This window comes from Ylistrum balloti, unplaced genomic scaffold, assembly GCF_031769215.1.
Source record: "Ylistrum balloti isolate Yb309-2 unplaced genomic scaffold, AGI_CSIRO_Ybal_v1 Utg370124, whole genome shotgun sequence".
Taxonomy (NCBI): Eukaryota; Metazoa; Mollusca; class Bivalvia; order Pectinida; family Pectinidae; genus Ylistrum; species Ylistrum balloti.
This window is the reverse complement of record NW_026782139.1, coordinates 1,299,264-1,327,008: the sequence shown is the minus strand read 5'-3', so window position 1 is coordinate 1,327,008 and position 27,745 is coordinate 1,299,264. Positions and strand designations below refer to the sequence as shown.

The 27,745-nt window shown below is 34.5% G+C and overlaps 1 protein-coding gene across 1 annotated transcript; it reads left to right on the top strand.

The window, feature by feature from the left end:
- LOC132550463 (aminopeptidase N-like) lies at positions 1-27,745 on the top strand. Its single transcript, XM_060214530.1, has 21 exons — positions 1-295; positions 9,145-9,670; positions 10,024-10,179; positions 11,160-11,277; positions 12,641-12,761; positions 14,909-15,063; positions 15,778-15,891; positions 15,998-16,132; positions 16,629-16,694; positions 17,265-17,330; positions 18,295-18,461; positions 19,001-19,098; positions 19,520-19,656; positions 20,185-20,240; positions 20,463-20,610; positions 20,864-20,937; positions 21,642-21,746; positions 22,100-22,264; positions 24,007-24,147; positions 26,041-26,122; positions 27,587-27,745. Exons 1-21 carry the CDS (start codon positions 1-3, stop codon positions 27,743-27,745), a joined length of 3,084 nt encoding a protein of 1,027 aa, XP_060070513.1.

Below are 27,745 nucleotides of genomic sequence, written 5' to 3'. Positions count from 1 at the left end.
ATGTTTGGAGGCTCCACCGACAAATTTGATTTCTCTGATATTGAGGGTAGAAAAAAGATGGGGCGTAACGATGAGGATGGTGGCTGCAGAATGTCCGGTGCATCGGGGTTTCTGATGGTGTTGCTTGCCATAGCTATCGCAGTGGGTGTTGGACTGATCGTGCATTTCGCTGGAAACCAAAAGGAACTTAATTGTAACTGCCAGTGTGGACCAGCGGAGGGCGTTGTCACAATGGCTCCAGAATTTCTAACGGAAACATGCAAGGCTAAAGCTGTTCTAGGGAACCAAGAGCTATGTAAGTCCATTTTGTTTTAAATTGTTGCTATTTTTCAAAAATGAGGTAAACATATATGGGAATTTAACATTAGCATCGGCCCTACTTGGAATTTCAAAATATGATAAACAGATATGGGTATCGGGAGCTTAAATACGGAAAAGTTAGTCTCGGAATGGATTTCTTATAAAATGGTTACTCCTTGACTAACACCTTGGTAGGTGTTAAAGAAGTTGTTACATTATTTCTTCTAGGGCATTATTATGTGGCGATTCCAATCAAATTTTGTCATTAATGGGTGCACATTGTACCAACTAACATTTAGGTACCACATATCACATTATTTCAGGAGAAACGTTTTATTTGTGTTGGAGAATGCAGCCAAAATTCATATAATAAGTCATTACTTTTGAGAAAAGTACCGTTTTGGACATTTTAATTTTCATACTTCCGAAACCAATCTATTTTTCATACTTGATTAAAAGTTGGCCACAGACGATATATTTCAAAATGAGGATTCTTGGAAAAAATGAAAACTAGTAAATTTGTAATTTTACACATTTGTTTAAAAAAACTAAGAAACACTGATATTTTTTTTTATCATTTTCGTTAAATAGTGACAGCTTAATAACCAAAAGTCTGTAGGTTTTGCTATTTGACAAGGTGGTTGTTCATGTCAATATTTATCAGTTTGGTTAACATTGCTGAACTTTACCTCTGTTCAAGGTCACAAAAATGAAATTTGTTAAAATAAAGACATTTTTGTGCAATTTTCACAATTTGAAGATTTCGTTAGCAGCTGTATACAAATCTTTTGATGAAGGTCAATAAAGTGACCTTATTGGATAGATTATGTACAGTAATAGTGACTGGTTTTGCCTTTTTCAGTTCCGATCCATAATTGTGGCCCTTTGAGAAGCTAATAAGAGATAGAACAGTTACAGCACATTACATTACGTTTTTGTATAGTAGAACTGCTGAAATGATTGCTTGTTTGAACTTTAGTGTTGCATGGACTGGGTTAGTTTGATCTTGATGCTGAACATGGCCCAAGAAATGCAAAATGCATGCAACATGTGAACACATTCCAACGGTTCGCTTGCCCGCTGGACAGATACAGTAGTAATCTTTGACAGTGTCATCTTAATCATTTCTGTCAAACGCAATCCAAACATTGTATTGACTGTGATTTGTGTCTTGAATGGATTTGGCCTCAGAGAAGATTTTCATCTTGCTGATAGACCCAAACTCAGATGTTCAGCAATAAATCTGGGTGTTACTTTCGACTGGTATGATCCGCAGGTTACTGCTTCTAAATATTCCATATCCAGTACTGGAAACTCTGTTGAACAGGCATCAAGTTTCACCCAGTTGGCCTTGTTGCGTTTAAAAAGGTCAGGTTCATATGCAACCCTTGATGCCAAGGTGTTGGGCAGAGCCAACCGGAATTGCATTAGCTCAGCAAGACGACGGTCCCTCATGTACCTCTCTGGTGTGGACACATAAATTAATCCACGTACAGCATTCAAGGAAGCAGCAGCTACTTAAACCAGTTCCGCTGTGATACTAAGGAAGTAGTTTGAGCTGAGTTGTTCTCTAAACAGTTTCCACTGTTTCAGTCGACCATGGTAGCTCTCCAAAACCCATCTTGACCGAGTACACTGGCGGTCCTCGTTGGCAGTAAGTATATCAACAATCACATTGTCATCTTCACTGAAGCACAAGCTCAGATTCTCAACTGTTCCAAGAATTTTTCTTAAGACATTTGCATCATTTTCATTGCCATAAAAGGCCAAAGAGTGTCTAGTACATAACCACCTGAAAAGACAATGCTCACGAATTTAACATAGTTGCACTTCTTTAGCCCACAGTATAAGGATCTTTGAAGGGGATGAACAGCACTTTTTTTGGACATAAATATAGGTACCATCAAGGACTACACAGTTACTTTATCCCCGTAAAAACATCTTGTAAAAGCAGTGTTATGGCACTTAGCGTCCTCACGGGTAATGCGTCTTGCACCAAGGAAACGGGGCACAAAGGTCGGGCTCAAAGCTTTTATGACACTATGAAATGTGTGAGACACATACTGTTTTTTTTTGTCAGACCACACAAGACACCAAGTTGACACCATGAAATATTGGTCTTCACTTTAATCCAGAAAAAAAACTAATCATGAAATGTAGAGGAACATGATCCTCTATTGATGTGTGAGGAACAAATGCTATGGTTTTGCTGCATTTGTTCAAGTTTGTAATCAGTCCATGCTTAGAATTCTTCATTTCTGAAATGGTCTACGTTTATGCCTGTGTTGGTTGGAGTACCAGCAGAAAGCTCTTTCTTGAAGACGAAGTGCTAACGGTTATCTTGTTTGCAGATCTAGTGGCAAAGAAGGATTTAGAAAGTAACCAATTACATGGTCATTGCAAACACGAGCAACAGGGGGGCACCATAGAAAATGGAAAAATATCAAGTTTGTCCTGGCATGCTGGGGTATGGTGCAAAGCTCAGTGCCCTCTTTTCCACATATGACACACCTCTTATGTGAATTGCCACCATAAAATAATTTCTCAACCGATATTAGTGGTAGTTTGTTGGATGACATGAAATCAGTGTAAGCATCATCTGTATCATTCGCCAGGTCATACAAGTCTGACTGCAATGGCCTTTGCTTGAGGTACCGCTTGTAGCACTTTCCACATAATATGCTTTCTTGTTATGCTAATGATATCAGCAGTCAGCAGCTGATGCAGCCAGTTGTGCTAGGGTAAATATACATGTCTCACTTGAGCTCGGGCTCCTTAAGATAAATTTTTCAACCTGGTTTTGTAACCACGACCTATGCACATGTCTGACATGATTATTAGCAAACTTGATGGGAGATTTGCAGTAATTGGAATTTAAAACAGAATGTCTAATATAAGTGTAACTTTGTCCATGTAATTGTCTACAGATACCTAGCAAAAATGGTATTAATACTTTATAGTAATATCTTTATATGTTTCAGGAAATTAACATACTTGCACATTCAGGTTCGGACAAGGTTATCATTTCTGGCCTCATTAATTAATTAATTAGAATATCTAACTAATTTATATCCAATATTGTTATGTGTGATGATAAACGAAGAAAAAATATATTGATCATTTAATCATTAAGTTTACATTTTTAATGCCAATATAACATATGTGGTATCAAAATAAGGGACATTTTATTACTTTCGGCTGGTATATAAATATTTTCATTTAAAATTACCATGTAGCAAGTATTTCTCATTATGTTAGGGTGCCTTTGTCACTCAACCTGGTGTTATACGAGGAGGTCCAGTATGACTATAAGTAGCTATAATGACCAATCATTTATGCGGTTGTAGGTTATTTTTATGTATCTAAATATGGCGAAAAATAATAGAAATCTTTGTGGGGCCAAATGTTGACCCCACATTTGGTGTGGTTTCACTAAATATTCATTGAACAAGAAGTATGTGTATAAACATTTTTTTCGACTTAGCAGTACAATGAGAACTTTCTTGATATATCTGTGAAATGCCCGATGCTTTTAACCTGTAGTTTTCCCCTTCTTATCATCAGAGACACACGTCAGTAATTATGTAACGTATGTGTGTATTGAATGTACATTATGTGTAGAGGATCCTACAACATTTTCAGTTCTTACATAATTAAGAGGCTAACACAACTTCCCATCTAAATTTCGACATAAGATTTATAAAAAACTTTTCAATCGCGAACTAAAAGAAATTAGATACGAGATATTTCAGCTATCACATCGAAACGGATTTGATTATCTTTATATCACATGATTGATTATTCCTGCAAATGTATAACACTGGTGTTTCTATGTGAAACTTAAAGTCCTTTCAGCTCTTTATCTATGGTGCGTGTGTTACGTTATTTCATTATCTTAACTTATCATTACCATAATCCATATTAAACAAGTATCACAGAGGTGTAATGTAGCTTATTGTCACGCCACTTTAAATAGTGAAATGGTGTCAAAGTTCACAGGTGGCAGGATGATGTAACAATACAAATCATAGATAATTAGATATTGATTAGTCATGGTTCAGACTTGACGCATAATTTCCGTTTTCTACCATAACTTCTTGAAATCGATTATGTGATACTAAATTTGTTTCCATTTCATTTGTGATACATGAAACTCGCATGATTTTTCCTCATTTTAGCGAGCCTTTTGATAGAAATAAAACTCAGATTCATATCTTAACCTGACGTCACCATAATTTCATAGATATATATATTTGTAAATAATGTAAGGCGTGCTATTCTCCTTTGTATCTAAACTTGCTCAAAGATATTGCGTTTACAGTACAGTCAATATTTCAATTAGTAAAGAAATCAATTTTCAACTGCAGCTAATTATTTTATCTATATATTTAATAAATTTGTGTATTTATTTGTATATATTCGTCAGCTTATTGGCGATTTCACTATCACACGCTACCCTAAATGAAGATATAACAGCAGATGTCTCAGCCTCGATATTCAATACTGTAAGAATGTAAAAATAAAAAGGATATATGCAGGACATTTCTATTAATAATGGACAGATCTAGAACTACGACACATGGCAATTTGCTGAGTTATCATTGTCAGTCTGATATATTGAAACATTGATAATATTACGTGTATCATAAAAAGTGTCATTACATAATATTTAAACTCCATGTCAAAGATTGATCAAAAGGCACGCAAGCAAACACTGTCTTTTTATGCAAACATGGAATTAGATGCCGTAGAGTCAAATTATAAATTCCATACAGACATGCAATGTTCTAACAAAAAATGTGCCTTGTGATATGATACCTTCATGTTTACGACATGAATAGCTTTAGCAGTGCATACTACGAAGTTATTTTAAGATGAAATCTTGACATAAGATAGCTTAAATGGCAATATGTTTTGTCTTCTTGAATGTAGGTAATTTAAAATCGTGTATTTGCTCTTACATCAACATTTCTAGTTGAATATACAAACATATTCAACTTACCGTAGATTGTAAAACTTGAGAGATGATGTGTTTGCGACATGTTTGTGCATACTTTACTTCGTGACAACTTTCTAGTGCTAATACACTGAAGTATGCTGCCAAAAACAGGGCATCAAAACTGGTCACCTTATACTAACAACGGGTAAACTAATCGTTGCATTACAACAATGCTGAAGCAAAGCAGGAAGAGGTTACTATAATTTCAAAAGACTTTGGAATATGTCGGCCACGTAACCTGAAACCCTACTCGATGGGGCAAAACTCTCAACTAAAAGGTCTAAAGTGAGGCAGTGTCAAGGGGAAAAAGAAAGATCTGTAGATAAAAAAGATGACAAAGTATAGTCGCTCACATGCACGAAGTGTCTGAGAGCTTATGGAATAGGGAAGAATCTGTCGTCCTTCCATCGGTCAATCTACTTTTATTTTTTTTCTGTAAAGTATGAACAACCGGTTACTGATATTTCTCATGAAGGACCAGTAGGAAAATAGGCACAAAATATACTTAAGATAAGATCTTTCAAAATGTCCTTATAAACCTCGCTTGTGTCGAACACGCTTGAATCGAATACATCGGATAACTCGAATACTTTGTTCGAATCCGATTTTTTCATTTAGTGAATAAAGCACGGATGATTCGAACTGATTCGATTACTGCGTTTGTGTCGGATATATTTTGTGGTTCATCCCTTCTAAATTCTACCAAAATTCTCCTTTTTTGTGTCGAACATTCAGGCGTCACCTTTTTGCCGGGGAAAAACGTCGCGGCTTGGTTCCAATGAGTGAGTGTGATCGATCAGCCGTATCTGTGTTAACGAACTCTATGGTGATTTTCGATCGAACATTAATCTTTAATCCCTGCGTGTATACAGGTGTACAAGTGAAAGTTTGAATTTATAATAATTTGCGACGAAAATAAAGCACTGACTTAATAAAAAAAAAAAAAAAAAAAAGAAAAGAAAAAAAAAAACAAAAAAGAAAAGAAAAAAAAAAATAAAAACAAAAAAAGAAAAGAAAAAAAAAAAAAAACAAAAACAAAAAAAAAAAAAAAAAAAAAAAAAAAAAAAAAAAAAAAAAAAAAAAAAAAAAAAAAAAAAAAAAAAAAACAAAAAAAAAAAAAAAAAAAAAAAAAAACAAAAACAAAAAAAGAAAAGAAAAAAAAAATGAAAAAATGAAAAAAAAAATAAATAAATAAATAAATAAATAAAAAAAAATAAATAAAAAAAACTACCGCCCTAAAGAGAATTAATGGAGATATTAGTTTGTCATCGACACATCCGTTTATCATGAAATACATTTACTGGATATACAAATATATAAAGAAACTTTTTTATCTTCTATTTACTGTATACGCTCTTATAGTGATGTTTTCGAATAGTTATTCTTCATTGACATTGACTCAGAGCTATCGATGTTATAAAATGTTCATAAGTACGTATTTATTTTAAAATATTGTTGACGGGATTTTAAGGATATAAATGTTACGATATTTGTATTACTTTAGGTATCGATTTCACTAAACAATTTTAGAATCATCTCAAGCGTCAGAAGACTCAGGGTCCTGGTAATTTGTGAGCTTGTAACAAAATTGCTGATCAATTTGGAATTAGCTCAGTTTAATGTCAAACATCTTTTCATGCAAACCAAAATATCAAGATAACTTGTGACGTTGACATAATTAACAACAGCAAACTTTGAAGATGATTCTACGCAAGACGTCGAATATATTGATCAATATTTTAAAGTAAGAATGAAGATTAAAAGATACAGAACAAACTGCAAAAAACAATTTGTATCTGGTAAGTAATTTAGGAATAATTGAAGGCAATTGAAAGGGAACTCTGTAATCTGAAATCGAAATGGACTGATTATAATTGTGGTAGCTGGATAGTCAATATTCAGAGGTTTGGGGGGGGGGGGGGGGGGGAGGAGGCGTTGTGACGTCATGCGCGGATGCCAAGACCCAGGTCTATCTGTTTCCCTTAGACGTCTAACAAGACGTTCTATAGTGCAAATATGGACACCGAAATGTTGGACAATCTATATTTGCCTTTGGCCTTACATAATCATGCGCTGTAACCTAGGGAGTTGCATGGCCGATGTTCACTGTTTTTTGACTACGCGTTAGCAAGATATTGCAAATAATGTCACCATGCGTTTCTTTATACTTTGAGTATACATTTGAACCTTGAACAACTGTCATAAAAACACGTGATAATTAGTTTGGCATTATTTCCTTACATAGCCGTGAAAGCAACACAAACCACCACCTTCGTTACCTGGATTTCAAAGATGCAGAGTCAAGGTCACTGTTTTTATTTTCAGAAATTCCTTATAAACGTTCTTACGGTTTCATTTCTTAATGGATTGCATTGAAACGTCAAGTACATGTCTATCTTTTACAGCTATATCAACGTTAAATGAGTAAGGGATTAGTATCGTTTGAGAAGCCTTGTTAGCAATTGATTAAAGGTGTATAACCCAATTTTTGTCCTCTGCCTTACCTGCTTAGTAAAAACAGCTCATACACTTCAATTCATATATCGATATAATGCACCACAAACGTCACCAATTGTGCCACAAACGTCACTAATTGTGCCACAAATGTCACGCTGTCAGCACTGTTCATTTTTGATACGATTTAAAGTATTCAAAGGCGAAAAAGTTTGTGAAGAACATTTACCACTTTGTTATAGATAGACAAGATCATACGGCAGTTAGCAATGTCTCATAATAAAACTTAATAGCGTTAACATTAGCTTTTGATAAAAGGTTATATCATTACTGTATATAAAAACGTTAAATACATGCTCCAAGGTGAAAAGTTGAATGCTCACACTCATATGCCGTTATTACAATGTATGTAACATATCTTTCTCTTCGGACTCAAATTAAGCAAAGGTTTAATCAGTTGAGTTTCGAGGTGTGTTAAAAAAGCTGCAAATCTAATGATATTTAAATAAATAAATTCATGCTTAATTGCGGGAATTATTTGTTCAAAGTCATTGCATGTATAACAAAGGGTCAGTCAAATCTGGTCCTTCCAAACTAGAAATTTGACTTTAACAACTGTACCTCATACGATATCAAACATCTCATGTGAATAATAGTAGCATCGACCTGTATATGGCAATGTTTTTTCTCATTGATAAAGTGTGACTTTTCACTGGTGAAAACACATACACATACAAACAAAACCGGAAACATGAAGGGGTTGTTACTAGTAACAAGGCCTTCAATTCAATGATAAACTTTTATTTCCATGAAATTCATCAAACAATGCAATGTACATTACCTGATCAGAGATCATACCCAATCCCCAAACAAATGTCGAGCTTACACGTTAGACATTTCAAGTGGATTCTTGTCATCATTAGCGACAACTGTACGTTGTCGCCATATTTTCAGGCGCGTAGTAACTTACCACAGGTAAAACTCTCTGTGGACGTTTTGAAGTGAATTTTGTTAATGACATCAATACGTAACACTTTCTATGAGAATACATAATTAATTTACATTGAAATTTGTGGTTACATATTTTGAATAAAAAAACGATATTTTCTCGCGTATTGCGAAGTGGTAATGGGTGAGTAGAATATGCAAAAAGCCTAGTCAGCTTTCTCATTTTTATGTGTACTGAATATGCCAGTAATTTGGCTATTTTACTGTAGACAATTCATAGTGACTTCAGAAATAATAAACATATCTTATTACTGTGTCAAATATAATTGTATCTTTCATGAGTGCTGCTATGATACTGTTTATTAGACACGTTTGTGAAATGTATTTGCTTTTACAGAATTATCAATTTATCAAATATCATGTCTCTATTAATTGATATTCAGGTGGACTGTGTCCGGAAAGAACCACTACACCATCACAACCGTCAATGTCCACAACTATGGGAATGAGGACAGCATCAACCATGCCAAACACTACAATGCCACCCACCTCTTCACCACACCCGATCACGGATACGCGTCTACCTACCTCTGTAAAACCTCTTCACTATGAGTTAAATTTGAGACCAGAGATGTACAATAACAAGCCGGAGACATTCACTTTCAATGGAACCGTGGCTATAAAAGTAGAATGCAAAAGTTCCACAGACAATATAACACTCCATATTGCCACGCAGAATCTTACCACTACCCCAACTGTAGAGGCATCAGATAACACTGAGGTATCTCCTGTTGTACTCTACACCACTAGGGATGTGACAAGACAGTTCCTTATCCTGACTCTAGATAAACCATTAGTAGTTGGAAATCGGTATGTCGTTCGATTAGCTTTTGAAGACCGACTGTCCAATACTGTTCTTTTAGGAATGTACATAAGCACCTACATAGACGAAGCAGCTAATGTGACCAAGTAAGTCAGTGGAAGAGAATGTTTTCCGTGTAATTCTAATGAGCACATTGACTGGTAATAAACAGAAAAATGTTAATATTGTAATATTCTTTTACCGAGAAATTTGCAAAATGCATAATAAAGGTATATACAGGTATGACACAAATCCCATACAATGTAGAGCTTTGCAAATGTTTAAATTGTATAAGATGGTTCTACAGAATCATTTAAACCATGACAATTGTATAAAAAAAAACTGTTTATCTATTAAAAGTGGAAATGGGTAATCACCATATAAGGACAGATACTTAAACTTGAAATACTTTTTGTTACAGATATACATGCTAATCATTAAAGAAATATTTTTCATATAGATATATTGCAGCAACCCAATTTGCACCAACATACGCGAGACATACGTTTCCTTGTTTTGATGAGCCAGCATTCAAGGCGACGTTCGACATCACATTGGAGCGACAACCTCACATCATCAGTCTCTCAAACATGCCCCTCGCTAATTCAATAACTCTGTAAGTACAGCAAAAATAATACCAAAGAATCCAAAATCGAATGGGGTAACCGCTCCTTGCATCATCTTAATATACCTTATGTATGGATATACTCTATTGTATTTGATTAAAATAGTCACAACTATAAATCTTAACAGACACACAGATATGGTAATGGCACGCCATGCCAAAATACAAATCATTATACAGAACTTGAAATCAACACAAAACATTGTAAATTTGATAACTGCTGAATCATATCCATGGTTGTATACAAGCAAATAAACAGTGTTAAGCATCTTAATATCATATATTCCCATTAGAATTACCAGTATGATCGTATGCTTTCTGCATCGATAATTTTAGTTTCAGCGTATTTGATGGACAGGTGTCTTAAGTATCTTATCACAGATTCACGTTTATTATTTTAGGATGTACCTTGTTATATTTTCAGACAACGTCCCGAAATCATTCCAAACTCGTAGTTAAAACAATCTCACGGGAGACATCAGTTCTTAGAAAATTCTCAATAATCACTGGAAGAATCGGATCCTAGCGTGTAAATTTAAAATGAAATGTAAACATGTATTTTCTAATTTAATCTTGTTGGTTGTAGTGGGTTTTTGAGATCCTGTACTGGGAAATAACGGAACTAAAATATTTGAGTACAATAGGTTAAAACATTTTTTGGGAATGTTATTTGTTGAGAAGTCGAACCAACTGACATTCCAATGCAATATTTTTTTCTTAGTTGGGGCCTCGTAAAATCTCGTAAAATTCGCATGACGTCAGTAGCGTAACAATGGATTATTAGATTACTTTATGCAGTTTAAGTTTAACAGACATTTTACCTGTTCTGGGAATGTGAATGCAAAACACACTGAAAAAAACATGTTTAACAATTGATTGCAAAAACGAAAGCATATGATTCAGCAACACTATCACTCATCACCATACCGACGTTACAAAAGGGCTTTATACTGGTATAATTGTTCTTGTAGGGGAGATGGTTACGTTGCGGACCATTTCGACGTTTCAGTCACGATGTCGACATATCTTGTTGCTTTTATCTTTGGCGAGCTGGACAGTGTAAAGAATGTAACGGAAAATAATGTTCTGGTGAGGTTTGAAGATGTTAGACACGACAACATCGTAAACTGCATACTTTACACGGGAACCTTTCCTGTTTCCCTCTCTATCTACATTGAATATGCCGAAAACAACATATTGATTGGTGTTTCATGTTTAAAATGCTTGTAGACAAATCAAACTAAACAATTGAGTACTCGATTATTTCTTGATTATCCGTTTTGATTTAAGCATTATTTCACGTTGTAACATCCACCTATGATTCTGCAATGTGACCATATATATCAAACCTTAAAACGATATTAAAATGTCATTGCACGAATGGTCTGGATCAAGGAAGTATTTCATTTACAAATATCCTGAAAATGTTGAGGATCTAATAAAATTTACGTCGATTTTACCATTATGTATAATAACACATTTGTGATATGTATAGTTGTGATAATGCACCACAGACTGAAAACTTCGTACGTACATCGTGCGCAGATCATGCGCGCACACGCACGACATAGTATCATGTGCACAACTGTGCGATAGGGTCGCACATTTTGTGGGGTTTGGTAAAAAATGGTGGGCTTAATATTACGTATTAACAATTTATCGGAAATTTGTGAAGTTAATACAAAATACAAAAAATCAAATGAACATTAATATTGATCGTTGATTTTGAAAGTCATTTTCAATTCTGCAGTTTTCGGAATAACACTGGACCTGCATTGGAAAGTCTTATCGTATATAGTTTCACACCTTAGAAAGTGGCGGGTAGTGGTGCCTCGGCCAACAAAAGTTGCTGTATAGGGGTATATATGTGACAGGTCCGGATCCGTACCGGCTGGGTCGCCCCTGTAACAAGCACAACATTTAAACTTTACCCGAGTAAATTTATATATATTTTTGTGAATGAAAAATTAAAGTAATAGAGAAGTAATGAAAATAGAATTTCCAGTATGAGATTTTAAATGATTCATTACTGTCCCGTAAAGATACCTCCATTTAGTGGTTGCATATATAATGTAATGTAGGTCCGTACACAAAGCTTGTTACGTGTGGCTCTTTGTAAACAAAACACTTAAAATTACGCGTGAATTAACTATTCGGTGATTATCTGATATATCTACAAGTGTCCAACCTTTATATCAATGGCTTAATTAGGATATATACTTTGTTGTAGTGTTATGTATTTAGAAAATAAATAACCCCAGTACCAAACTTATTTATAAGTCTTTTCTAAATTCATATCAACAACGACGACATTTGTACGATAGAACCGCACAACATGCGCACAAATGTGTGATTGCTTAGTTTGTCCAATTTTCCTATCGTGCGCACATCATGTCCACAACTGATTCAACAACTGTGTATATATATACATAAGTACACATGTTTATTTCAGTTTGGGGTGTATACTACTCACAAGAACATCAACCAGACAGCGTTTGCACTTAACTTAGGCAGCAGACTTCTTGATACATATGAGGAGTATTTCAATATTTCCTTTGTTCTTCCAAAACTCGGTAAGACCTGTTTATTTTTACAGTTATTCTCCATTTTACATCAATTAACGAATGCTTCCAATGAATTAGAATGTTATTGAACCCGAGTCAAATAGAACGTTCATGTATTGTAAAAGGGAATATTTTCTAAATAATTTGATATTTAACAAGCATCTTACCAACGTTCGTTAATGCAAAAAAGTTGATAAATAATGCAATATAGAGTTTCCTACCCATGGGTTATTGAGATTTTTGGTTGCATTTTCATCATGGTAGAGATGGTTTCGGAATGGTTTTATTATGGCATTCATAGTCGTTATAAGTTTCAGATATACGGCTAACGTTCCACCATACTTTCAGCTTGCTTCTAAACGTTTCAGCTACAAATAAATGCTGCAGCAACTGATTGCAGATGACTTTGGAACTAGTCCTTCATTAGCTTATTCTTGTTCTACCTGTACTTATAACTATGGTCAACTGGGCACATAGTAACTGGTTATTAAGCATTATCTAAAATGTTAAGCTACGAGAGCTTTTTATGGCGGGTCCCAAATATCGTGAATCCCTTTCCTTTAATTGGAATATGAATTTCAAGATACTTATATATTCTGTTAGATAATGGACGAAACGAGAACATGTTGCGTTGGATTTACTTTCTGAGTGAATTAAGTTCTTTCGGTACATCATTCGTAAAAAGAATTCGCAGTTTGAAATCGAAAATTAAAACGACAACACAAAGGTTAGCTTTCCTCGTTCATTATGTTAAATCGACACTTCAAGATTTACATGATAGGTATGTTATTGTGCCTGCATATAATCCGTCCGATAATTTGATTTTTGTCTGCAAACAATATTTCATAACTTTCTGGATAACGAAGGAAACCTTACCTACTCATTATGCCATCTAAATACTAGCTAGTCGTGATTCGATATTACAATTATTTAGATTGTCTATCAATGATAAGAATACGAACCTCCCCCGTTTATACTGGATCCCTACACTTCACAAGAATCCATATAAACAACATTTTATACCTGACTCGTCTAACTTTTCATTCAATCCTTTGACTTAACTAATAGCCACAATTCTAAGTACCATTCTAAGGACTATCAAATCTGGGTTACAGTCTGATTGTGTTACTGTTTACTCAAGAATGGAATTAATATCATGTGGATTTTGAAGAACTCCAAAGATATTTTGACCAATCTTTAATACCATCCTTTAAAAATAATTTCGTCTATACGAACATTTTATCTTTCCATCCCATACACAATCATTCCCCATTCTAAACTAATGGAACGCCATCACCCTCTTGTTATGAGAGCTTTCTTCTCAAAACAAAGGTGAACGGTGGTATAATTATATAGCTGCGAATATGCTGAAGCGTATTTCGCAAAAGTTACGTCCAAATCAACGAAACATTATACGGAGGACGAAATCATAAAAAAAGATCGAGTTTATGGTTGACATCTTCATCGAATACGATTATTGGCATACCTAAAGGAACCAACTTCGCACCTCTGTTGGCTGACTTGTTTTGTTTTCAATATATTGAAAAAATTATCAAACTAGGTCACCTTGCAAAGTCGTTTAATATCACCTTCAGATACGTTGATGATGTCCTGTCTTTCAATAATAAGAAATTGATCGACTACGTCCATCGTGTATATCCATCACAACTTGAAATCACGTCCATCGTGTATATCCATCACAACTTGAAATCACGTCCATCGTGTATATCCATCACAACTTGAAATCACGTCCATCGTGTATATCCATCACAACTTGAAATCACGTCCATCGTGTATATCCATCACAACTTGAAATCACGTCCATCGTGTATATCCATCACAACTTGAAATCACGTCCATCGTGTCTATCCATCACAACTTGAAATCAAAGATACAGTAGATTCTTTTATATCAGCAGCTTACCTCGATGTTTTCCAACAACGAAACCAACATGGACAGCTTCCCATCAAGCTGTATGATAAACGTAATTATATCATTCTACAGAAAATAAATGCTGATTTGAATCTAGTGGCATTTTATATCATATTGCTGCACAGGCAAAGCTGTCTACCCCGACTGATAATATTACATATGCGTTTTTTTAATCTTAAATTACTCAACAGAAGTTTTGTCTGGCCTGACTATCACTTTTTCAGATAATGTGGGCTTGCCCGACTTTGTGTTTGGTGCCATGGAGAATTGGGGGCTGATGACATACAGAGAAATGTTCATATTGAACATGGAAGGTGTGACGACCACACATGGTATGGAATTTACGGCCGAGATTTTAGCACACGAGATCTCCCATTCAGTAAGTAGTCAAATATATATATTGCGAACAGCTAGGGAATAATGCATGCCGCTGTTTTCAATGCACCACCGCATCCACTGTAAATTTGTATTTGGCATAAACATTTTGTGTATGTACTCCTCCTAAAACACACATATAATTATAAGAAGATGAATGAAATAAAAAGAGCAATAATTACGTCAGAAGTTATTACAAAGTGGAAATAAACCAAATTCAGAACTCATTTATTAATCTAAAGTGTACCTGACCTGATCTAATCATAAAAACCTCCCTGGTATAGGTGCTCTTATGTTACCTTTCTATATATTCATACACCACATTTCATGACCATTCTTATCCGTAAACAATGCAGTTCTATTATTTGTTTTCTAGAGAAAATATGATTTTAAATTGTCTGAGGGCGGTTCGTGTTTCTCGGAACCGAGGTCAAGGACCGTGTCCCTATACTGAAACATTAACACGATGCTCTGAATAGTATGGTCCTCTCACATGCTGTTCGGTTAAGTAAACACCACAACTGCACAAAGACTCCCATATTAAATTGGCTCTAGATTGTCATTTGATGGTCTTGATAAAAGTCAAGCAAAAATAAGATAAATGCTTATTTCTATCGACTCTAGATCATGAAATCGAACACTAAATAATTCATATGCTTATCATTATGTAATAATAACATACATTCTTGAAAATGGATCTCTTTGTTTCATTTCGTAGTGGTTCGGGAACCTTGTATCTCCGGCCTGGTGGGATGATGTTTGGCTAAATGAAGGGTTTGCTACTTTCCTGTCTTACCTCGGAGTAGATCTCGTAGTTCCTTCATGGGGGATGGTGAGTATAAAACTATATGGAAAATTCAAGTCTCCGAAACAACACTGGCGGGTATGTCATGGAATGATTGTAGGCGGGCCTAATAAACAGTGTTTATGAATTGTAGATGGACCTAGTAAACTTGTATATCATACAACCGGTGATGGACGTGGACAGCGTTGAAAGTATTGTTCCTATATTCAGAGAAGCGTACACACCTGACCAGATAATTGGTCTGTTTGACATCATCACCTACTATAAGGTAAGCTAATTCTACACTTTGCCTTGATAGGGAACCGACTGTTCTTAACAACAACATCAATAACAGTGCCGACATGTTATCAAACTTTCAATTGATACTGGAATTCGATAATATAACGGAATAGTAAAACAATATAAGCAACGAGACCTTTAAAATATTAAGGGGAATCATATAAGATATTCCAGAAGGGTAAGCGTCTACTGCTCCTACGTTGAATAAATGATATATCGAAATATTTTTGTAGTATAGAAAAATTGTCATGGACTTTGACTTGGTTTATTTTACTTTGTTTTTCGAACAGAAGATGAACGATGGGTTGACTCTTTGACATATATAACATTGAGTGTATATAGGGACGAAGAGATGTTGTCATCCACATTGCATTCTCTCCAACCAAGACCTGTGTCAGGTGCTCGAAAGAGCTAGTCATAATAAAATCATGTATTTTATATGCACTGTGTTACTTTTAAATTTTTCAATATTTTGTTGTTTGAAGGGATGTGCCGTTGTAAGAATGTTGTGGTTCTTTCTTGGTCCAGAAACGTTCAGGAAAGGATTAGAGGTATGTTGTATTGGTTAACAAATTTGGTATATCTCCCATTGTAGTGCACTGCCACTCTTCAACACTTCACCAGGTAATGCTAAAACCCAGTCGTTTACATCATCAGTATGGCGATGTAGCGTACGTTGAACATCCTTGAAAAGGAAAGTTCTACCTTTCAAGGAGGGATACACGCTATAATCTTATAACAGAAGTGGGGAAAAGTTGATAATTAATTTCATATTTTTTTTTCAATATGATTGACAAAATGAATACTAACAGCACAAATGCTTTCCAAAATGGATCGTAAATGTTATATATCCCACTCCATACAAATCATTGCAATTATGCATTTATGTTGTCAACGAATGTGACGTGATCACAATTTTATACGATTTATATTTTGTGATGCAATCGACTGTATGAAATTACACGGCATACACTTTCACTTTATTATGAAAATAAAACCTCGTGTTGTGGAAAGACTATTAATTTGTCATCGTGACCGCACTTGTTACCATTTTACATTAATATCAATTTTGACTGTTGTTGGGTATTAAGAAAACTTTGATTATTGTATCAATGTTACAGAGATATCTGAACGAGAAGGCTTATGGAAACGGCGCACACGATGACCTTTGGGCTGCCTTGCAAACGGTATATGCAATTGTTCGGAGCTGCCCTGATTGTGTTCCAGGGCAACAATTTTCAATCTAATTGTTCATGATAACGCATGACATGCCTCCTACATGGTGTTTAGTTATGTAGCCATAAACTTCTATAATGATTCCTCGTCACGAAATGCCACCTAGCTCTTAATGGGGTAGTAGACATAGTAAACTAAATCACAAATTCTTTTAGACTAAATTCATATCTAAGTATCTTTTAGGATGTCCCTATGTAAGCAGTATAACAGGTAATAAAATATTTTTGGTATCAATATACTGTTAGCATTGCCTGTTTGATCTGTGATTGACCGTACATTTCCAACGTTTGATTTGTGTCCTAATCTATGTACAGTCCTAGATTCATTGTTCCACCAGAGAAGAAATAAACTTGCATATTTGTAAGAAATAAATGAGTGTGTAGTCTTGATTAAGAAAATGGTTCAGTTTTATATTAATATTTGATTGATAGACCTAGTTCACGCTCGTTTCTATCTTATATTTGATTATACTTTCATGTATCCAAAATATGATATTTCTGCAACTAGCACCTTCTTTTTCAATATGACCTGCCAACTACGGAATAAAGATATGATAACACACTATTATAAAAAATTGTACAAAAGGCTGACAGTTATAGTGAAATATTGTGGGATTATCTATATCAGTAAATATAATATAGCTGGTAATTTGTACGTGTCAAAGTAAGCGCGATCTTCATTTTAAAACGATCGAATTAGATTTTAAGAAATCTAATTATTTTCGCAATATGGACTTTAAAAGGACATCTGATACCCGAGTGTCTCATAATTTCAAGAACTAAATTTTCTCGAAAGCGTTAATGTAGCGAAATAGCAAAAATATTTCACCTTCGAAAACAACCGAGTAATTGGCAGTAAAGTATTGTAACATGTGAACATCTGTGCTTGATGCTTCGTTGATGTATGTATTTGTAGCAAGCAGTCAAAGATGGAAAGGATGATATTGATATAAAATCTATCATGGACTCATGGATACTACAAACGAACTATCCGGTGGTGACCGTCAGGAAGGTGAATGGAGGCCTGTACCTGCATCAGAGTCGATTTCTTCTACAGTCCAACAAGAACACCGATTTTGCAGGGTAAATAGTTTTAAATGTATTTACGATTATTTAACAAATATATTTTATCTGGGCAGTCGTGTATCATGATTGATTATTACCCTAGATTTAAGTAGGGGTAATGACAAAAAATATATGCATTTTGAAATCATGAAGTGCGCTAGCACTTGAAAATTCATGATGTTTACAACATATTATAATAATTATTACTTAACTTCGCTTGCATTTTTCTTTTTATTGAATTTATCTCGAGTTGCATATGCATCTTCATATTTTATCAGAACGTGGCCCTTACCTCTATTTTTTATTGCCAGTTGCAGGGAAATTAATTCGCTTCACATATATCTGTATATACATAGTTACAGATTAGCAATCACAAAAAATTGCACATACTTTACGATTTATAGAAACATTCTTGATACAGAACTAAATTAAAAAGGCTACCTAACAAAACTTTGTTTTAAAGGTGATAATTTAATTTAAATGTAAAATGTTATTTAATACTGACTAAAGTCACTTTGTACTTGTTATGAATTTTTCATAAAACATGATAATTTTAGGTTTAGCTGGACAATTCCATTCACTTACACCACAGACGAGGAACTGAACTTCAATCAGTCTGCAAATAACGTTGTATGGATGGCACCAAATACACAAGGTACCTATCTTTTATTTATTTACTGTAAAATGTAGTCACCTCCGACATTCTTCATCAAATAACATATCAGTACCTACTTGAACACCAGAAAGGGTCATATTAGGATGGTGTGGAGTAGAAATTGTGATAGTATTGTGTAACTTGAAATCTGTAAATAGGATTTTCATGAACCACTCCTGCCAATATAGTAATAATCTAGCTGAATATAGTTTCATATTTGTGTGAGGTTTCGTTTAAAAAACGAATGACATTTTGCATAGACCATGCTACAACTGTGACGATGGTGATAATAAAGTGTCACAATTTTCACCGAAAATTCTGTCTTGTATGTACTATTATCCACATGAATCCTGGTTAAGATAAAGTTGTAATGTGCTTGAAGATGCAGTTTTCTGAAATTAAATCATGCCCTCAATTTCAGTGTATGCTACAGATGCTAGCATCAGTAAGATGAATGGATGGGTTATCGGAAACATACAACATTACGGATACTACCGTGTGAACTATGAACAGGAAAACTGGAACGCTCTGATTACGCAACTGAAGACCGATTACACGGTACAATATTATGATCTTTTGATTCGAATTTTGGAACAAGACACATGAAACTAAATTCTAGTTGAAGCAAAAATATTTGTACTGATACACAGATGACGGATACATTTTAGGAAAGAAAATACTTATTCGAAACGTTTTTCTTTGATTATTTTCCCCGAATTAACCTTTGGTGTATACATGATAATGCATGATTAATGATTAATGACCAAATACACGGTAGAATATTAAAATCTTTTTAATTCTAATTTTGAGATAGGATGAATGGATATTAATTCATAAGTGAAGCGGAAATATATGCATCGTTATAGATAAGGAGAATGAGTTATGTGTGGAAGAAACATATCACTAAATTTATCTATTTAATTTATGGGGAGATGGTTGAAATTATTGTTAGAACAATTGATTAAACTTGAATGATACTTTATTTTATAGTCGACCACTAGATTCTTGAAAACTAACGATATTTTAAATGCGTCGAACGTTACCTGGTTTTATGTGCATATTAAAAATAAATTTCGGGTATTTCAGAAAATACATGTGGTAAACAGAGGAACACTCATTAGTGACGTATGGGCTTTATTCAAGTAAGTATTTCCAAACACATTTCTTAGGTAACATGCTTCTAATAGATAATTGATAGAAGTTTTATTTAAACATAACATTTTTAAACGACATAATAATCTATTCTTTAGAGTTAATTGATGAAAAAAATTGTATGCCTCTTATGCGAAACAGGTTTTAAAAATCATTTCAACCAGCCATTTAATAACCATTATCAAGTGAAACGGGTGATTTTGTCTTGGTAGGGCTGGACAAGCCGATTTAGTCACTGCCTGGGATATGCTTACCTACCTACAGTACGAGACTGAGTTTATACCTTGGCAGTATGCTTCATCAGAGCTCGTCTACCCGAACAATATGTTAATTAGGCGTCCAGCGTACGGAAATTTTGAGGTTGGTTTAGAATTATTTGCATTTTGAATTAACTTTCCTATAGCGAATGATATATTTTAGCTGTATTTTTATGCATAGACAGAATGTTACCGTAACAGACAAAAATATGTAAAACTAAATGTATGATATTTGACATAAAGTGATTTTATGATTGTTAATTTTACAAGTCTCAATCCTTCAGGTACTCCTATTCCTTTTTGTTGTTTTGAATAATCATTAAAGCGTGATGTGTGTGGATTTGTTTCATCTCTAGCGTTTTGTGCTGAGCTTGCTTGAAGGACGATCATTGAATGTGTCCTTAAACGATAACCGTCCTACCCAGCAGAGGTAACATTATTCTACAAATAATACATTTTTCATAACCGTTCAAGCTTGCACGAGCGTTATGACAGTAACCGATTCCAAATAATAAAGAACATACAATAGATGATATTTCACACGCGATGGACATGATATATTATACAATATTTGACACGTAATTGTTTTGTTTTACTTTTAAGTTTTTGAACAATTTGTCAGAGATAGATGACCCAACGTCTACAAGATTGATTTTGTTCAAATGTCAGGACATTTAGAACATGTTGATCAAAATGATCAAGCTTTTAAAAATTCTTCAAACAGTTTCACACAAGCATAGTAACTGAATATTACTTTTATCAGCACTGCGTCATGTTACATATTTATATATTCCTTATATATTACTTGAAAGGTGAATGATAGCGCATCCCAATAACATTGTTTATATACAGGACAATTTACGAAATACATCATTTATTACATATGCATATGTTTGACATATAGAATATATACCTATTAAGTTCAGTCATAACTATAAATAAGGAACTCAAAAGTCTGTATAGGTAGCAAATTAACATGACTGTATAGCTATGAAATCGTCAAATACAACTAATTATCATAACATATCCATGAACTACTATATACACATTCACATATTTGCATACAGTTATTTACGCGTGTTTAAAAAAACAAGTTTATCATATAATCTCCTTGAACCTTTCTCTTATATTCAGATCGCTGTCTAAATTGATATTTAGTCTATCCTGCCGATATGGTGTTCCAGAATGTGCGACTCGTGCCAAACAGTTATTTAATGACTGGAAAAATTCGGGAACATTGTAAGTATAAGTGGAACCTTGACTAAAACACCTTACTGATTACCTCCCTTTGTGGTATTTCATAACTGCCATGTTTAGCTGCTTCAATATATTGTAAAACCTATATTCGAAATTTTACAAGACAGGAATTAGGCAAAATCGACATAAACGAGTGATTAAGTACAACTTAATTCAGCAACCCACAAAGTCTTCTAACTTGGAAACAGGTATTGATTTAAAAAAAGACGTCAACCTAAATAGTTGAGAAAATGACTTTGTTAAGATATTGTTTTTAGGAATGAAATGTAAGTCGGCATTCGAAATTGACACAAGAAACACAAAATGAGGTACGATGTTAATTGGCTTTGCTTTAGGATACCACCCGATGTCAAGGAGTCGGTGTTCTGCCGTGCAATTAAAGAAGGAGGAGAAGAGGAGTGGAACTATATGTACGACGTGTACCTAAACGGACCAGCCGTGGAGCAAGCTGGAGCGCTTGGTTCACTGGGTTGTACAAGCCGTCCATGGATCATTAGCAGGTAACTAACTATCAAGTTGTGAAAAAGACACACAAGTGTATGGCACCATTTCATACAAAGTTAGTTTCGATACAAAAGAGCCAAACAATAGATGACACTACATCATACAGCTGTTTCGTCTTTTTAGGACTCATCACTGATGCCAAGGTACTAAATTTTAAAATCCTTAATGAACGAAAGAACTTTCAAAATCTAAACGGGGAAGTGCACTATCTCCATATTTCAGTAGATTTAGTAACTTTCCTCAATTTGATAATTTTACAACACAATCTACGATATGTATATGATGATTATTGAAATGAGATTAAACTTTAAGTATTTGTGATGTAATTTTCATTGGACCATAATCAATATTCAGTTCGAGGTCACTCTCCGGTATTCATAGCTCGGTGTTTATAATTTGTACAATGTAAAAGAAGAACATTTTTAATATATACAATACAAACTAAATAATGATAATTGATTTTTTTATCATCATTCTAAATAGGCGTGCCTTAAGTATGTTGTCCACACTCCCGCTCTGAAAGAACTTTTCATAAAAAAAAAACCTTAGTGAAATTATGAAAATTAAAAATGATCCAGTGTTTGGTTGACAACCTCTACGTCGAGTTTGGCGGTAAGATCTTCTATCAGACTATTGATATCCCCATGGGAACCCACTGCGTCCCTCTCTTGCCTGACTTGTTTTACTTTTCATTCGAGGTTGAATTTATTGAAGGACCTATCAAAACAGGTCACAAGGACCTCGCAAAGTCATTAATTTCACCTTCAGATATATTCATGTCGTCTTGTCTTTAAATAACAAAAAAAAAAAAAAACAAAAAAACAAAAACAAAAATAAATATATTGACTACATCCATCAAAGATACGCAGAGTCTACATCAGCTGCTTATCTCGATCTTTTCCTACAACGAAACCAATGTGGACAGCTTTCCATCAAGTTGTATGATAAATGTGATGATTTTATTTTCCCTGTTGTGAACTTTTCTTTTCTGGATAGCAACATTCCTGTATCTACAACCTATGGTATTTACAGTTGATTCGATATTCAAGGGAATATTCCCATCATCACGATTTACGTGCAAGAAGTCGTCAACTGATTGACAAACTCGGAACACAATGGTACAAGAGATGCAGGTTGATAAAAAGTATGAGAAGTTTTATGGTCGCCATAGTGAATTCATTGAGAAATATTCTACTTCTTTGTGTGACATAAAATTAGACATTTATGATGCTCGTTAGTTTGCCTGTTGCTTCCGTTGTTGTATACCTTGTTCTCATTTGAGAACGTGACACTACTTACTTGGGTTGACCATGGCTTACATTTAGGGTGTCGTCGATGAAGGAAAAGATTCTCACTCGTCTGGAACACCTGGCCTTATTCTCCTTGTACTTTTTCAGGTCTAACACAGCTTTTTCCAATATAGTAAAATCATGTCATGCAACCAGATCCAATGAGATGAGTTAATTGAAGAACTGAATTGAGGCCGTTTGTTATCATTAAAAGGGAAATGGAGAAAAGATTAGCTAATGGTTCAAGTTAACTGTAGATAAGGTCATTCATAGTAAACATATTAACGTTGATGAATAGGAAACATCGGGTTTATATCAACTACTAATTTCAGTGTTGGCAATCTTCTTAAATCGGCGTCTCTTCAAAATCATAAAAACCAGTGTTCTTTTGACGTACGCCAATGTTGTTTTTGGGGAATATTCCTAAAGAATTTTTTTTTCCGTTTCAGATACCTTGACTACATATTAGATCCCTCCAAAATAAGAAAACAAGATTCTGCGCAAGCTTTTCTATCACTTCTCAGAAATACCAATGCCTTCTATCAGACGTTTGAGTACATCCTAGCGAAATGGAAATTTATAGTTGTGAAGTAAGTACATGCCATTACATTTACCATTTTATTCGTATGTTTGTATTGTTTATACATTTTCAGGTACAGCGATAGCCGTTAGACTAAACATTAAGGATTCCATGTGACTTCCCAGACTATTTGAAGTTTTACAATTATCAGGTGTTACCAACCAAACATGATTAATGGGATGCTTTATTTTAAGTCTTTGTTAACCGGAATACTTTAAAGTACAGGTAGAGTGTTTTATTCACCGCACGTGCAGCCTTGTTAACACGATCGCTAAAGAGTTGTTGAATTTTAGGAGGAACACACAAAGATAACTTAGATCCGAGATATTGACAGGTGTATACACTGTTCCTATATAAGGTAGGTATCTCACTGGATAATGAGTCATTATAGCAGCAACATCCTCAGCGAGAGGCTACACGCTTACTTAAATAATGTATCAAGTTTTTTACTGCCTCTACGTACCTATATTTTATATCAATTTACTGGTTATGTAATACAAGTTTGGAAACTACGTTTTATTTTATTTATTTAATCAACATGCGTTTAGTTTAAACTTTATTTGTTACAACGACAATGAAAAAATAGTACATAGATTCGTTTCATTTAATCCTTTGTCTATATCCCGACAAGATAAGGTTAGATAATCTGTTATTAATCGATCATACAAGAGCATGTAGACAACGTCAACAGGTACATCCTCACATTTCACACAGGTGATACCGTGTCAAAAGGACCACAGCTATTTGTTGATGTACTTTTTGTAGATCCATGTATTCAGCCTTATCAGTATTGTTGAGCAATTGAAAATAAAATGTATATGCCTATAAGCATGGTAACTGAGAAAAGTTATTTATCGTAAGTAGATTAACATTGGGATATATATCGAAAATACTTGTTTGCTTAAATTTCCTAGTCTTTTGAGCTAAATCCATTATTTGTTATGCAATAACCTGACAAAACATTATGTGATAGTTTGTATTTTTCGCTCCACTGGAGTCAAACACGTAGCATGCCTACAGGTCAACTGATATCTGGTGTTTGTTACACCGCTGCATAAAATTCACGCATTGTGTAAGGGCAGTTGTCTGTGAAAGATCATAGCCACATGTACAGGTGTGGTAACGCACAACACACTAAAACTCCATGCGCCGATCGTGCAAACACCGTCCATATAACGTGCGCACACACGGACGATACAGTATCATGTGCACAATTGTGCGATAGGATCGCACATATTGTGACGTTTGGTAAAAATGGCTGGCTAATACTACGGACTGAAAATTAAATGCAAAATTCGTGAAAATAAAAATCCTTTTTAATTCGACATTTTTCGAAATAACACGGAACCTGCATTAATTACTCTTATCGTATATAGTTTTACATCTCAGAATGTGACGATAGCGCATCGCACATCGTATAACGTAGTGCGAGCCCACATTTTTTAACGGAAAATATTCTGCTTACTGCACAAGTCCCTGTGTTGTTGTTAAGACATGAACTTGTGTGTTCGCTCCAATTAAAACTTACTGTCACTTTAACATTGACATGTTCTAGTACATCTTAAAACTAAGCTGAATTTTATGATTGGAAACAACTGTATCGAGACATCAATAAGTTATCGAGACCTATGACGTCATTCGCTTCTGAACAATAAGCTTTTATACAGAGTAATTTACATTTCCTGATGGCATCTCGGTTTGATGAGTACGTATTTGTTATCAAAGCGTTGCCCGTTGTGTTACCGAGAGATGACCCGATGTCTTCTCTTATTTGATGATAAAACGTTTCTGAAAAACACATTAGTTAAATTATTTGTGATATCTGAACATTCATTGATGAAACATACTTATTATCGCATGTAAACAATATCAGAACTGTAAATCGTTTTTTTACTCCATACAGCTACCAATTAGATGTGATCATGTTGAATGAAATCGTCAGCACTGCAGCCGCAGGAATGTATACAGACTATGACATTAAGAAGGTTTGTATCAGCATTTTCAAAAGTCATAATTTTATGTTATTGCATCACAAACAGGAAATTAGTCTGGGCGACATTTGAATAGTAATACTTTGTTGTGTAGTTTTAGAGACATAACTCCAATCCAGGTTCCTTGTATTGGTGAAGTGTTTGTTTTATGACTAGTGTTTACATACAGAGGTATTATGATGAGTGACAATTATACCAATAAAAGGGCTTTCTTTTATACTTAGAGCTGAGTAATAACAGATGGAGGTCAGACTGGCAGACCATGTATAGCTTGATATTAGATATGATGGAGAAAACAAGTGTCATATAAGTAACATTAGGTATGGGTACATAGATGAATATCGTAACCCTGATGAAATATAATTTGTTAGTCTTTACTTTACTGATATGTACACTGATAATTAGATGATTAACTACATGTGTTATTAGCTGTAGATCACAAAAGATTGCTAGCCATGATCGCTTACTTTATCATAGAATAGGAAAAGTGTATATAATTCTAACTGTACATTCATACTTCAAACTAAGTAACTTTATACAAATTACTTTGCTAAAAACATATAATGGTTATCCCCGATTTTTAAACTGGACTTAATACATTACGTTTTATATAATGGCTTGTGCTTATTGTAATGCAGCTACATATCCTTTCCTAGATGTTGTAATAGAAAAGAGAAAATTCCACATAATCGTAATCCAAATTCAAATTCAATAAAACTGGGGCAAGAATGAATAAAGGAAAGATTAACATGAAACTCATGAAAAAGCACAAGGAGAATCAGACCAGGTTCTTCGGAAGAGTAAGCCTCATCTGCTTCATCGACGACACTCGTCATGCAAATTTTCGTCTATCCAAGAAAGTAATGTCGCATTCTCGAATGAGAATAAGGTATAAAACAACGAACGACCATCAACCACATTCAGCTTCATATCATAGTAACTGCGAAAGGTAAAACGCAATGTGTTGGGATGCAGGGTTAATGCTATCCAGAAATGGAAACAGTGAAATTGAATTCATTTCGATTATTCTACAGCTTGGTGGAAAGCTTTCCATTTTGATTATGTTGTAGGAAAAGATAAGCGACTGATAAAGAAGAGTCTGTTGTGTCTTGAATTTGAATTACTTCTGTTTGTGACATAGTAGGTGCCTGCATGTCTTTTGTGTTTACATCTTAATGCAAAATATCGTTGTTTTGACTGGAAAAAGTTGCGGGAGTGTGGAAACCGTGACATGTTATATACATGTACCTCTTTTTTGGACTGTTACTTTGGCCATCACGCCTAAATATATAAATATAAAAACGCAATCCACGCGACGTGATTTTGATTTTTTAAAACTTAAATATTACATTTTAGTCCCAAACATATATCAAGGTCTATTGTAAATGATGAATTAAGCTAATGTTGACTTTTTTAATCGATAGGATTAAAATTTAAATGTTCCCTTTTTATTTACAGATAGAAAACTGGAGAGATGAAATCCATCCCGATGGCGCCGCAAATGTCGGCGGGTTCGATGTTGCACTTAACCGAATTTCCGTCAATATGGAGTGGCACGATAAGTACTATGACAGGGTGGCGAACTGGCTCGAAAACTACGTCAGATCCGAACCGTGA